Source organism: Pecten maximus, chromosome 7, assembly GCF_902652985.1.
Source record: "Pecten maximus chromosome 7, xPecMax1.1, whole genome shotgun sequence".
NCBI classification, from domain to species: Eukaryota; Metazoa; Mollusca; class Bivalvia; order Pectinida; family Pectinidae; genus Pecten; species Pecten maximus.
In genome coordinates this window covers 34,192,767-34,208,683 of record NC_047021.1, presented here as the reverse complement: position 1 = coordinate 34,208,683, position 15,917 = coordinate 34,192,767, and the positions used below count along the sequence as shown (strand labels likewise).

The window sequence follows — 15,917 nt, the reverse complement described above, 5'->3', positions numbered from 1 at the left end:
GTTTGTAGTGTGGGACGTCCCAACCTCTCTGTTATTAATCTGTAGTATGTACTGTGGGACGTCCCAACCTGTCTGTTGTTAATCTGTAGTATGTAGTGTGGGACGTCCCAACCTGTCTGTTGTTAATCTGTAGTATGTTGTGTGGGACGTTCCAACCTGTCTGTTGTTAATCTGTAGTATGTAGTGTGGGACGTCCCATCATGTCTGTTATTAACTTGTAGTATGTAGTGTGGGACGTCCCAACCTGTCTGTTGTAAAACTGTAGTATGTAGTGTGAGACGTCCCATCATGTCTGTTATTAAACTGTAGTATGAAGTGTGTGACGTCCCAACCTGTCTGTTATTTATCTATAATATGTAGAGTGGGATGTCCCAACATGTCTGTTATTTATCTATAATATGTAGAGTGGGATGTCCCAACATGTCTGTTATTTATCTATAATATGTAGAGTGGGATGTCCCAACATGTCTGTTATCTATCTGTAGTATGTAGTGTGGGACGTCCCAACCTGTCTGTTGTTAATCTGTAGTATGTAGTGTGGGACGTCCCAACCTCTCTGTTATTAATCTGTAGTATGTAGTGTGGGACGTCCCAACCTGTCTGTTATTTATCTGTAGTATGTAGTGTGGGACGTCCCAACATGTCTGTTGTTAATCTGTAGTATGTAGTGTGTGACGTCCCAACATGTCTGTTATTTATCTGTAGTATGTAGTGTGGGACGTCCCAACATGTCTGTTATTAATCTGTAGTATGTAGTGTGGGACGTCCCAACCTGTCTGTTGTTAATCTGTAGTATGTAGTGTGGGACGTCCCAACCTGTCTTTGTTAATCTGTAGTATGTAGTGTGGGACGTCCCAACCTCTCTGTTATTAATCTGTAGTATGTAGTGTGGGACGTCCCAACCTGTCTGTTATTAATCTGTAGTATGTAGTGTGGGACGTCCCAACCTGTCTGTTGTTAATCTATAGTATGTAGTGTGGGACGTCCCAACCTGTCTGTTGTTAAACTGTAGTATGTAGTGTGGGACGTCCCAACCTGTCTGTTATTAATCTGTAGTATGTAGTGTGGGACGTCCCATCATGTCTGTTATTAACTTGTAGTATGTAGTGTTGGACGTCCCAACCTGTCTGTTGTTAATCTGTAGTATGTAGTGTGGGACGTCCCAACCTGTCTGTTGTAAATCTGTAGTATGTAGTGTGGGACGTCCCAACCTCTCTGTTATTAAACTGTAGTATGTAGCGTGGGACGTCCCAAGCTGTCTGTTATTAATCTGTAGTATGTAGTGTGGGACGTCCCAACCTCTCTGTTGTTAATCTGTAGTATGTAGTATGGGACGTCCCAACCTGTCTGTTGTTAAACTGTAGTATGTAGTGTGGGACGTCCCAACCTGTCTGTTGTTAATCTGTAGTATGTAGTGTGGGACGTCCCAACCTCTCTGTTGTTAAACTGTAGTATGTAGTGTGGGACGTCCCAACATGTCTGTTATTAATCTGTAGTATGTAGTGTGGGACGTCCCAACTTGTCTGTTATTTATCTGTAGTATGTATTGTGGGACGTCCCAACCTGTCTGTTGTTAATCTGTAGTATGTATTGTGGGACGTCCCAACCTGTCTGCTATTAATCTGTAGTATGTATTGTGGGACGTCCCAACCTGTCTGCTATTAATCTGTAGTATGTATTGTGGGACGTCCCAACCTGTCTGTTGTTAATCTGTAGTATGTATTGTGGGACGTCCCAACCTGTCTGCTATTAATCTGTAGTATGTATTGTGGGACGTCCCAACCTGTCTGTTATTAATCTGTAGTATGTAGTGTGGGACGTCCCAACCTGTCTGTTGTTAAACTGTAGTATGTAGTGTGGGACGTCCCAACCTCTCTGTTGTTAAACTGTAGTATGTAGTGTGGGACGTCCCAACATGTCTGTTATTAATCTGTAGTATGTAGTGTGGGACGTCCCAACATGTCTGTTATTTATCTGTAGTATGTAGTGTGGGACGTCCCAACATGTCTGTTATTAATCTGTAGTTTGTAGTGTGGGACGTCCCAACTTGTCTGTTATTTATCTGTAGTATGTATTGTGGGATGTCCCAACCTGTCTGTTGTTAATCTGTAGTATGTATTGTTGGACGTCCCAACCTGTCTGCTATTAATCTGTAGTATGTATTGTGGGACGTCCCAACCTGTCTGCTATTAATCTGTAGTATGTATTGTGGGACGTCCCAACCTGTCTGTTGTTAATCTGTAGTATGTATTGTGGGACGTCCCAACCTGTCTGCTATTAATCTGTAGTATGTAGTGTGGGACGTCCCAACCTGTCTGTTATTAAACTGTAGTATGTAGTGTGGGACGTCCCAACCTGTCTGTTATTAATCTGTAGTATGTAGTGTGGGACGTCCCAACCTGTCTGTTGTTAATCTGTAGTATGTAGTGTGGGACGTCCCATCATGTCTGTTATTAATCTGTAGTATGTAGTGTTGGACGTCCCAACCTGTCTGTTATTTATCTGTAGTATGTAGTGTGGGACGTCCCAACCTGTCTGTTGTTAATCTGTAGTATGTAGTGTGGGACGTCCCAACCTGTCTGTTGTTAATCTGTAGTATGTAGTGTGGGACGTCCCATCATGTCTGTTATTAATCTGTAGTATGTAGTGTGGGACGTCCCATCATGTATGTTATTAATCTGTAGTATGTAGTGTGGGACGTCCCAACCTGTCTGTTGTTAAACTGTAGTATGTAGTGTGGCACGTCCCAACATGTCTTTTATTTATATGTAGTATGTAGTGTGGGACGTCCCAACCTGTCTGTTGTTAACTTGTAGTATGTATTGTGGGACGTCCCAACATGTCTGTTATCTATCTGTAGTATGTAGTGTGGGACGTCCCAACCTCTCTGTTATTAACTTGTAGTATGTAGTGTGGGACGTCCCAACATGTCTGTTATCTATCTGTAGTATGTAGTGTGGGACGTCCCAACCTCTCTGTTATTAATCTGTAGTATGTAGTGTGGGACGTCCCAACCTCTCTGTTATTAATCTGTAGTATGTAGTGTGGGACGTCCCAACCTCTCTGTTATTAATCTGTAGTATGTAGTGTGGGACGTCCCAACCTCTCTGTTATTAATCTGTAGTATGTAGTGTGGGACGTCCCAACCTCTCTGTTATTAATCTGTAGTATGTAGTGTGGGACGTCCCAACCTCTCTGTTATTAATCTGTAGTATGTAGTGTGGGACGTCCCAACATGTCTGTTATCTATCTGTAGTATGTAGTGTGGGACGTCCCAACCTCTCTGTTATTAATCTGTAGTATGTAGTGTGGGACGTCCCAACCTCTCTGTTATTAAGCTGTAGTATGTAGTGTGGGACGTCCCAACCTCTCTGTTATTAATCTGTAGTATGTAGTGTCGGACGTCCCATCATGTCTGTTATTAACTTGTAGTATGTAGTGTGGGACGTCCCATCATGTCTGTTATTTATCAGTAGTATGTAGTGTGGGACGTCCCAACCTGTCTGTTTTCAGTGTCCAGTAAGCGATATCTTCCAAAGTTTAACCATTGCTATGAAAATGTTATGCTTCGTTTTATTGCAACTCCATTCCCATTAAGTGTTGAGGAACATTATTTTATTCCATTTTTATAATGACCTAAATTTAATGAGTGTTCCCATTGTTGTATAATTTACAATGCGTTCATCTCTCTTCCTACTTCGTTATCCAGTTTTGTTTAAATGTAAATTTCTATCATTGTTTTGACTTTATGTTGGAAAACAAAAACTGCTTATGTTCCGTGTGAAGCGCGGGGAATACATTGTCTTATTGAGTTTACTTAATATAGGAAAATCAGCTCGAATGTCATACTATTGTCGTCATATTTCGGGATGGATCCCAATTTAAATTTGCCGATCAGAGGATTAAACATGCTGTGTTCCTGTCTGTTGGTTTTCATGTTGGTGTTTATAGCGCACGCGCAGCTCTAAGAATGAGTGTCTAATGATATAATTCAATAGAGACAATTAGGTCCAGTAAAACATAGCGTAACGTCATTAACAAGGGCGCTCGCACTGACCAGGCTGTACTGACCACACCGTGTACTGACCAGGCTGTGCTGACCACACCGTTCTGACCAAACCGATAAACTGAATAATACATGAATCCAACGTTGTATGTAGACTTTTGCCATTTCTGAAACAAAATAAATCAAATGAGAAATGAAACGAATTAGTCAATCTGTTTCAGATATTGATATTTTGACCGATATTTGCCTGACCACTAATATTTGTCTGTAATTAGCAGAAATGTACGCTTAGTAAATCGACTGATTTGTCTTGTATTGGAATTTTCAAAATCGATAAATCCAAGGTGGCCTGTTCGCAGAGTGACCGGAGTGACGTAATGAGTGTTCGGTCACGTGCTGGGCGATGTCAGATATATAGATAAGGTCAATATATATATTGATGTATCTGTTTACCTGTACAGGTGAACAATGTAAGGTACGTAGTACATCTTAGGTCTCGTCCTTCTTCATCTTAAACTAGCACATTCATGTTCACCATGTTTGTTTATATGATATTTTTTTTTATTCTCCGACATTTGGCAGAGACGAGACACCTGTGCCACACTGGGATCGTATGGAATTGATTAAGAACTCGTGAAATTAAATTTGTTATCCAAACATCGTATTCTCTTGGCACTTATAGTTCTCTGTAAGTAACTGGTCTTTGAAATTGGCCCAGAGGTCAGTGTACATACAGAAAGTCATTAATTGTGTGTAGATTGGTAGAGTAAGTAGGTTGGTGATGATGGGAACTCCACGTGTATTCATTTACTTCCCCGTGTCCTCTGGAATCTTCGCCAAATTTTGTATCGAAGGGGACTGCATGAAAAAAAAAATACATATGTGCAAAAAATGCAAAAAATGCAAAAAAAAAAAAAAAAAGAAAAAGAAGAGAGAAAAAAAAAAGAAAAAAAAAGGAAAAAACATTTCGTATCTGATTTAATGAATTACATTTACATCTGTTCTACATCCTCTCATTAGCATGCAACACTTGCTGTGGAACTACATGTATTTTGAAATTCGGTATGCTTAGCTTTCCAAGACTTGTAATCGGCATTACAGTTATGATAATATGTCGAATCAAGAAAGGTAGTTTTTAAATTACGTAAAACAAACAAGAAATATATGCGCTTTAAATAAATCGCGAAGAGAATACTCCTTTTTTTCATTGTTCCATAACACAAAACTTGTATGTAGGAACTTTTAAAGCGACTAATCCTACTATCAAGTATCAATGTCTACACACGGTATATATAACTGACAGTGACCAGTCCTACTATCAATGTCTACACACGGTATATATAACTGACAGTGACCAGTCTAACTATCAATGTCTACACACAGTATATATAACTGACAGTGACCAGTCCTACTATCAATGTCTACACACGGTATATATAACTGACAGTGACAGTCCTACTATCAATGTCTACACAAAGTATATATAACTGACAGTGACCAGTCCTCCTATCAATGTCTACACACGGTATATATAACTGATAATGACCAGTCCTACTATCAATGTCTACACACGGTATATATAACTGACAGTGACCAGTCCTACTATCAATGTCCACACACGGTATATATAACTGTCAGTGACCAGTCCTACTATCAATGTCTACACCCGGTATATATAACTGACAGTGACCAGTCCTACTATCAATGTCTACACCCGGTATATATAACTGACAGTGGCCAGTCCTACTATCAATGTCTACACCCGGTATATATAACTGACAGTGACCAGTCCTACTATCAATGTCCACACACGGTATATATAACTGACAGTGACCAGTCCTACTATCAATGTCTACACACGGTATATATAACTGACAGTGACCAGTCCTACTATCAATGTCCACACACGGTATATATAACTGACAGTGACAGTCCTACTATCAATGTCTACACACGGTATATATAACTGACAGTGACCAGTCCTACTATCAATGTCTACACACGGTATATATAACTGACAGTGACAAGTCCTACTATCAATGTCCACACACGGTATATATAACCGACAGTGACAGTCCTACTATCAATGTCTACACACGGTATATATAACTGACAGTGACCAGTCCTACTATCAATGTCTACACCCGGTATATATAACTGACAGTGGCCAGTCCTACTACCAATGTCTACACACGGTATATATAACTGACAGTGACCAGTCCTACTATCAATGTCTACACCCGGTATATATAACTAACAGTGGCCAGTCCTACTATCAATGTCTACACACGGTATATATAACTGACGGTGACAGTCCTACTATCAATGTCTACACGCGGTATATATATCTGACAGTGACCATTCCTACTATCAATGTCTCAGACGGTATATATAACTGACGGTGACAGTCCTACTATCAATGTCTACACCCGGTATATATAACTGACAGTGGCCAGTCCTACTATCAATGTCTCAGACGATATATATAACTGACGGTGACCAGTCCTACTATCAATGTCTACACACGGTATATATAACTGACAGTGACAGTCCTACTATCAATGTCTACACACAGTATATATAACTGACAGTGACCAGTCCTACTATCAATGTCTACACGCGGTATATATAACTGACTGTGGCCAGTCTTACTATCAATGTCTACACACGGTATATATAACTGACAGTGACAGTCCTACTATCAATGTCTACACACGGTATATATAACTGACAGTGACCAGTCCTACTATCAATGTCTACACACGGTATATATAACTGACAGTGACCAGTCCTACTATCAATGTCTACACGCGGTATATATAACTGATAGTAACCAGTCCTACTATCAATGTCTACACACGGTATATATAACTGACAGTGACCAGTCCTACTATCAATGTCTACACGCGGTATATATAACTGACTGTGGCCAGTCCTACTATCAATGTCTACACACGGTATATATAACTGACAGTGACCAGTCCTACTATCAATGTCTACACACGGTATATATACCTGACACTGACCAGTCCTACTATCAATGTCTACACACGGTATATATAACTGACAGTGACCAATCCTACTATCAATGTCTACACACGGTATATATAACTGACAGTGACAGTCCTACTATCAATGTCTACAAACCTTATATATAACTGACAGTGACAGTCCTACTACCAATGTCTACACACGGTATATATAACTGACAGTGGCCAGTAGTACTATCAATGTCTACACACGGTATATATAACTGACAGTGACAGTCCTACTACCAATGTCTACACACGGTATATATAACTGACAGTGGCCAGTCCTACTATCAATGTCTACACACGGTATATATAACTGACAGTGACAGTCCTACTATCAATGTCTACACACGGTATATATAACTGACAGTGACAGTCCTTCTATCAATGTCTACACACGGTATATATAACTGACAGTGACAGTCCTACTATCAATGTCTACACAAGGTACATATAACTGACAGTGACAGTCCTACTATCAATGTCTACACACGGTATATATAACTGACAGTGACGTGTCCTACTATCAATGTCTACACACGGTATATATAACTAACAGTGACAGTCCTACTATCAATGTCTACACACGGTATATATAACTGACAGTGACAGTCCTACTATCAATGTCTACACACGGTATATATAACTGACAGTGACCAGTCCTACTATCAATGTCTACACACTACACACGGTATATATAACTGACAGTGACCAGTCCTACTTTCAATGTCTACACACTACACACGGTATATATAACTGACAGTGGCCAGTCCTACTATCAATGTCTACACACGGTATATATAACTGACAGTGACCAGTCCTACTATCAATGTCTACACACGGTATATATACCTGACAGTGACAGTCCTACTATCAATGTCTACACACGGCATATATAACTGACAGTGACCAGTCCTACTATCAATGTCTACACACGGTGTATATAACTAACAGTGACAGTCCTACTACCAATGTCTACACACGGTATATATAACTGACAGTGACAGTCCTACTACCAATGTCTACACACGGTGTATATAACTAACAGTGACAGTCCTACTACCAATGTCTACACACGGTATATATAACTGACAGTGACCAGTCCTACTATCAATGTCTACACACGGTGTATATAACTAACAGTGACAGTCCTACTACCAATGTCTACACACGGTATATATAACTGACAGTGACCAGTCCTACTATCAATGTCTACACACGGTGTATATAACTAACAGTGACAGTCCTACTACCAATGTCTACACACGGTATATATAACTGACAGTGACAGTCCTACTACCAATGTCTACACACGGTATATATAACTGACAGTGACAGTCCTACTATCAATGTCTACACACGGTATATATAACTGACAGTGACAGTCCTACTATCAATGTCTACACACGGTATATATAACTGACAGTGACAGTCCTACTATCAATGTCTACACACGGTATATATACCTGACAGTGACAGTCCTACTATCAATGTCTACACACGGTATATATAACTAACAGTGACAGTCCTACTACCAATGTCTACACACGGTATATATAACTGACAGTGACAGTCCTACTACCAATGTCTACACACGGTATATATAACTGACAGTGACCAGTCCTACTATCAATGTCTACACACGGTATATATACCTGACAGTGACAGTCCTACTATCAATGTCTACACACGGTATATATAACTAACAGTGACAGTCCTACTACCAATGTCTACACACGGTATATATAACTGACAGTGACCAGTCCTACTATCAATGTCTACACGCGGTATATACATGTATAACTGACATTGACCAGTCCTACTATCAATTTCTACACACGGTATATATAACTGACTGTGACCAGTCCTACTATCAATGTCTACACACGGTATATATAACTGACAGTGACCAGTCCTACTATCAATGTCTACACACGGTATATATAACTGACAGTGACAGTCCTACTATCAATGTCTACACACGGTATATATAACTGACAGTGATAGTCCTACTACCAATGTCTACACACGGTATATATAACTGACAGTAACAGTCCTACTACCAATGTCTACACACGGTATATATAACTGACAGTGACCAGTCCTACTATCAATGTCTACACACGGTATATATAACTGTCAGTGACCAGTCCTACTATCAATGTCTACACACGTTATATATAACTGACAGTGACCAGTCCTACTATCAATGTCTACACACGGTATATATACCTGACAGTGACAGTCCTACTATCAATGTCTACACACGGTATATATAACTGACAGTGGCCAGTCCTACTATCAATGTCTACACACGGTATATATAACTGACAGTGACAGTCCTACTATCAATGTCTACACACGGTATATATAACTGACAGTGACAGTCCTACTATCAATGTCTACACACGGTATATATACCTGACAGTGACAGTCCTACTATCAATGTCTGCACACGGTATATATAACTAACAGTGACAGTCCTACTACCAATGTCTACACACGGTATATATAACTGACAGTGACCAGTCCTACTATCAATGTCTACACGCGGTATATACATGTATAACTGACAGTGACCAGTCCTACTATCAATTTCTACACACGGTATATATAACTGACTGTGACCAGTCCTACTATCAATGTCTACACACGATATATATAACTGACAGTGACCAGTCCTACTATCAATGTCTACACACGGTATATATAACTGACAGTGACAGTCCTACTATCAATGTCTACACACGGTATATATAACTGACAGTGATAGTCCTACTACCAATGTCTACACACGGTATATATAACTGACAGTAACAGTCCTACTACCAATGTCTACACACGGTATATATAACTGACAGTGACCAGTCCTACTATCAATGTCTACACACGGTATATATAACTGTCAGTGACCAGTCCTACTATCAATGTCTACACACGTTATATATAACTGACAGTGACCAGTCCTACTATCAATGTCTACACACGGTATATATACCTGACAGTGACAGTCCTACTATCAATGTCTACACACGGTATATATAACTGACAGTGGCCAGTCCTACTATCAATGTCTACACACGGTATATATAACTGACAGTGACAGTCCTACTATCAATGTCTACACACGGTATATATAACTGACAGTGACAGTCCTACTATCAATGTCTACACACGGTATATATACCTGACAGTGACAGTCCTACTATCAATGTCTACACAAGGTATATATAACTGACAGTGACAGTCCTACTATCAATGTCTTCACACGGTATATATAACTGACAGTGACGTGTCCTACTACCAAAGTCTACACACAGTATATATAACTGACAGTGACAGTCCTACTACCAATGTCTACACACGGTATATATAACTGACAGTGACCAGTCCTACTATCAATGTCTACACACGGTATATATAACTGACAGTGACAGTCCTACTATCAATGTCTACACACGGTATATATACCTGACAGTGGCTAGTCCTACTATCAATGTCTACACACGGTATATATAACTGACAGTGACCAGTCCTACTATCAATGTCTACACACGGTATATATAACTGACAGTGACCAGTCCTACTATCAATGTCTACACACGGTATATATAACTGACAGTGACAGTCCTACTACCAATGTCTACACCCGGTATATATAACTGACAGTGACCAGTCCTACTATCAGTGTCTACACACGGTATATATAACTGACAGTGACCAGTCCTACTATCAATGTCTACACACGGTATATATAACTGACAGTGACCAGTCCTACTATCAATGTCTACACACGGTATATATAACTGACAGTGACCAGTCCTACTATCAATATCTACACGCGGTATGTATATCTGACAGTGACCATTCCTACTATCAATGTCTACACACGGTATATATAACTGACAGTGGCCAGTCCTACTATCATTGTCTACACACGGTATATATAACTGACAGTGACCAGTCCTACTATCAATGTCTACACACGGTATATATAACTGACAGTGGCTAGTCCTACTATCAATGTCTACACACGGTATATATACCTGACAGTGGTCAGTCCTACTATCAATGTCTACACACGGTATATATAACTGACAGTGACAGTCCTACTATCAATGTCTACACACGGTATATATAACTAACATTGACCAGTCCTACTATCAATGTCTACACACGGTATATATAACTGACAGTGACCAGTCCTACTATCAATGTCTACACACGGTATATATAACTGACAGTGACCAGTCCTACTATCAATGTCTACACACGGTATATATAACTGACAGTGACCAGTCCTACTATCAATATCTACACGCGGTATGTATATCTGACAGTGACCATTCCTACTATCAATGTCTACACACGGTATATATAACTGACAGTGGCCAGTCCTACTATCATTGTCTACACACGGTATATATCACTGACAGTGACCAGTCCTACTATCAATGTCTACACACGGTATATATAACTGACAGTGGCTAGTCCTACTATCAATGTCTACACACGGTATATATACCTGACAGTGGTCAGTCCTACTATCAATGTCTACACACGGTATATATAACTGACAGTGACAGTCCTACTATCAATGTCTACACACGGTATATATAACTAACATTGACCAGTCCTACTATCAATGTCTACACATGGTATAGATAACTGACAGTGGCCAGTCCTACTATCAATGTCTACACACGGTATATATACCTGACAGTGACAGTCCTACTATCAATGTCTACACACGGTATATATAACTGACAGTGGCCAGTCCTACTATCAATGTCTACACACGGTATATATAACTGACAGTGGCCAGTCCTTCTATCAATGTCTACACACGGTATATATAACTGACAGTGGCCAGTCCTTCTATCAATGTCTACACACGGTATATATAACTGACAGTGACAGTCCTACTACCAATGTCTACACACGGTATATATAACTGACAGTGGCCAGTCCTACTATCAATGTCTACACACGGTATATATAACTGACAGTGGCCAGTCCTTCTATCAATGTCTACACACGGTATATATAACTGACAGTGACAGTCCTACTATCAATGTCTACACACGGTATATATAACTGACAGTGACCAGTCCTACTATCAATGACTACACACGGTATATATACCTGACAGTGACCAGTCCTACTATCAATGTCTACACACGGTATATATAACTGACAGTGACAGTCCTACTATCAATGTCTACACACGGTATATATCACTGACAGTGACCAGTCCTTCTATCAATGTCTACACACGGTATATATAACTGACAGTGACCAGTCCTACTATCAATGTCTACACACGGTATATATAACTGACAGTGACCAGTCCTACTATCAATGTCTACACACGGTATATATAACTGACAGTGACCAGTCCTACTATCAATGTCCACACACGGTATATATAACTGACAGTGACCAGTCCTACTATCAATGTCTACACACGGTATATATAACTGACAGTGGCAGTCCTACTATCAATGTCTACACACGGTATATATAACTGACAGTGACCTGACAGTGACCAGTCCTACTATCAATGTCTACACACGGTATATATAACTGACAGTGACCAGTCCTACTACCAATGTCTACACACGGTATATATAACTGACAGTGGCAGTCCTACTATCAATGTCTACACACGGTATATATAACTGACAGTGACCAGTCCTACTATCAATGTCTACACACGGTATATATAACTGACAGTGACCAGTCCTACTATCAATGTCTACACACGGTATATATAACTGACAGTGATAGTCCTACTATCAATGTCTACACACGGTATATATAACTGACAGTGACCAGTCCTACTATCAATGTCTACACACGGTATATATAACTGACAGTGGCCAGTCCTACTATCAATGTCTACACACGGTATATATAACTGACAGTGACCAGTCCTACTATCAATGCTACACACGGTATATATAACTGACAGTGACAGTCCTACTATCAATGTCTACACACGGTATATATAACTGACAGTGACCAGTCCTACTATCAATGTCTACACACGGTATATATAACTGACAGTGACCAGTCCTACTATCATTGTCTACACACGGTATATATAACTGACAGTGACAGTCCTACTATCAATGTCTACACACGGTATATATAACTGACAGTGACCAGTCTTACACACGGTATATGTAACTGACGATCATCCATCACAGTAGGTGATAGTGACCGTCCTCGTGTGTGTTAATACCTTTACATCCGCAGGCCTTTAGTACCTTTTGTAATATTGATCAGTACATGAAAATGTTGCTTGGCCCAGGAACAATATATAATAGGGAAAATCAATCCCAGCGTTGCTGCTGCGGTAAAATAAAAACATTGCCTATGCTAACGTGTTGTAATACAGAGGGTTGTTAGCGGATCTTGGGTCGCTACCTTAGTAGTGTTTGTACACATTTCCCGGCAAAAGATGTGTTGAAATAGAGAAAAATAACTGTTACTCCTCGTTGAATTTTGAATGAGGGAAACTAATTATGTCTCGCTCAATCCCGCCTCTTGCCGGGCTTTGAACACGGCGGTGGATATCGATCGTAAATTCTATATGGCTCGCCCTCCACATACGATGTTTTAATGAGAAACAGCGACAACCGACAAAGCGCCGTTTCTCAGCGCTGTATTTCTCCGACAGCGGCAGGCTTGCAATGGATACAGGCTACGAGCACACGCGGTTATTCTAGATCAACAGTGAGGAGGTCGTCAAAAACACGACAGCATGCAAGCAAGTTCTTGAAGTCCAAATTCATGTGATTTTTACCAATTCTTTGGAGATATGTTTTGAATTGTTGTGCATTCGAGTAGTGTAATGGCTACGGGGTAAACACGAGATGGCTCTAAAGAGTTCGGTGAATACATTACCGAACACTCGCAGCTGGGAACACGTACAATCCTGTACAGGGAGGGAATGACATTCGTTAGGCACGGTCAAGGTATGGTTCGGAAACATTATATTGTTTTTGGTCCCTTAGACGTCACACTTTTCTAAACAATGTCTGTACTGTAATTCAACCTGTCTTTGAACATTTAAAACGGCGTTTTTTCTTCATTAATTCTACCCTTTTCGCCTAAAACTGTTCACCTTAAATATTCAAAATTGTATTCCTTCAGAATTTTGATTTTATTACGTCATCAAAGGCGAACGTCATGGCTTCTGTTGCCGCCTGGTTACCGTTTGCCCGGGCGTCGGCCATCGGGTGGGTGCCCGTGGCACAGAATCCCCTCCCCCAGCCTGTTGTGCGAGCGGAGAATAGGAGGGGAGACGAAAAACTTACACTCAATATTAGTGGAAGAAAGTTTGAAACCTGGCGAACGACGGTAGAAAAATACCCGGACACTCTACTGGGTTCCAATGAAAAGGAATTTTTCTTCGATGACGACTCAAAGGATTACTTTTTCGACCGGGATCCTGAATTTTTTCGACACATACTTAACTATTACAGAACAGGGAAATTACATTATCCTAAACATGAATGCATATCTGCCTACGATGAGGAACTCGCTTTCTTTGGGATCATGCCGGACCTCATCGGAGACTGTTGCTACGAGGATTATAGGGACAGGCGACGGGAAAATACGGAAAGACTTTTAGATGATCAAAATTCGGAAAATGCGGACGCGGATCCGGCCACGAACCTCAGGGAGAGGCTATGGAGGGCTTTCGAAAACCCCCATGTTGGTACAGCAGCTTTGGTATTTTATTATGTCACTGGCTTTTTTATTGCTGTTTCTGTTATGGCCAATGTGGTCGAAACCATACCATGTGGCCAGAAAGCCGGAACGGACGAAAACCCATCATGTGGAGAACGTTTTGAAATCGCTTTTTTCTGCTTGGACACCGCTTGTGTTATGATCTTTACGGCTGAGTACCTTCTACGACTTTATGCTGCACCTGACCGCTGCAAATTCATGCGTAGTGTAATGAGTGTAATAGATGTAGTTGCTATTCTGCCCTATTACATTGGGCTGGTAATAACAGACAACGATGATGTCAGTGGCGCATTTGTGACACTTCGAGTATTCCGAGTTTTTAGGATCTTTAAATTCTCTCGCCATTCACAGGGATTACGAATTCTTGGATACACTTTGAAAAGTTGTGCAAGCGAGTTAGGCTTTTTGCTTTTTTCGCTAACAATGGCTATAATAATATTTGCAACAGTGATGTTTTACGCGGAAAAGAATGTGACCAACACACGGTTTACCAGTATTCCAGCGGCGTTCTGGTACACAATCGTTACCATGACAACGCTAGGGTGAGTACTATAGTCAATATATATATATATTTATATAACACAGCCTACTCATATCACATACTGTACCTATACTTGTAGGACTCGCGTGGTACCAGTAATGCTTATATTTTGGGACGTATTCCATCCTGGTTAAGATGACGCCATTTTAGTGTACATCATCATCACAGACATTATAACCCGATTACTAAAGCCGTCTGGTTCGCTTTTATATTATGCTTACAATGAAGGATAAAAAAAGACGAGAATGCTTAATGTTGCGCCAGTGCGTTCGTACCGTATAGGCTTTGTAAATATACAACACAATCCAGGGACACATCTAAGTATATAATGTACGTAAATTGATAAGTCGGACTTCAGCCATTCGGTCTTTGATACACGGAATCGTCTGCTAAGAGCAGGAAGGACCTTTTCTGACATTACAATCGTAAAGTAAACAATCTATATATAGCACGCCATTCTGATCGATTTCGGGCTGTGTTGTGTCACGTAAAGAATTTATTGTTAAATGTCTGCAAAACGTGTTGACGTCGTGGAAACGTTATACACGGATGTCGCTAATTAAAGTGTGATGAAGTG

The 15,917-nt window shown here is 40.4% G+C and overlaps 1 protein-coding gene across 2 annotated transcripts in view; it reads left to right on the top strand.

The window, feature by feature from the left end:
- Nucleotides 1-13,603: 13,603 nt before the first annotated feature.
- Nucleotides 13,604-15,917, top strand: part of LOC117330666 (potassium voltage-gated channel protein Shal-like) — a 78,991-nt gene continuing 76,677 nt past the window's right edge. For both annotated transcript variants that reach the window (XM_033889103.1, XM_033889102.1), the window contains exon 1: nt 13,604-15,341. In XM_033889103.1, coding sequence (XP_033744994.1) covers nt 14,236-15,341 — 1,106 coding nt within the window. In that variant the 5' untranslated portion in view covers nt 13,604-14,235. The remainder of the gene's footprint in view (nt 15,342-15,917) is intronic.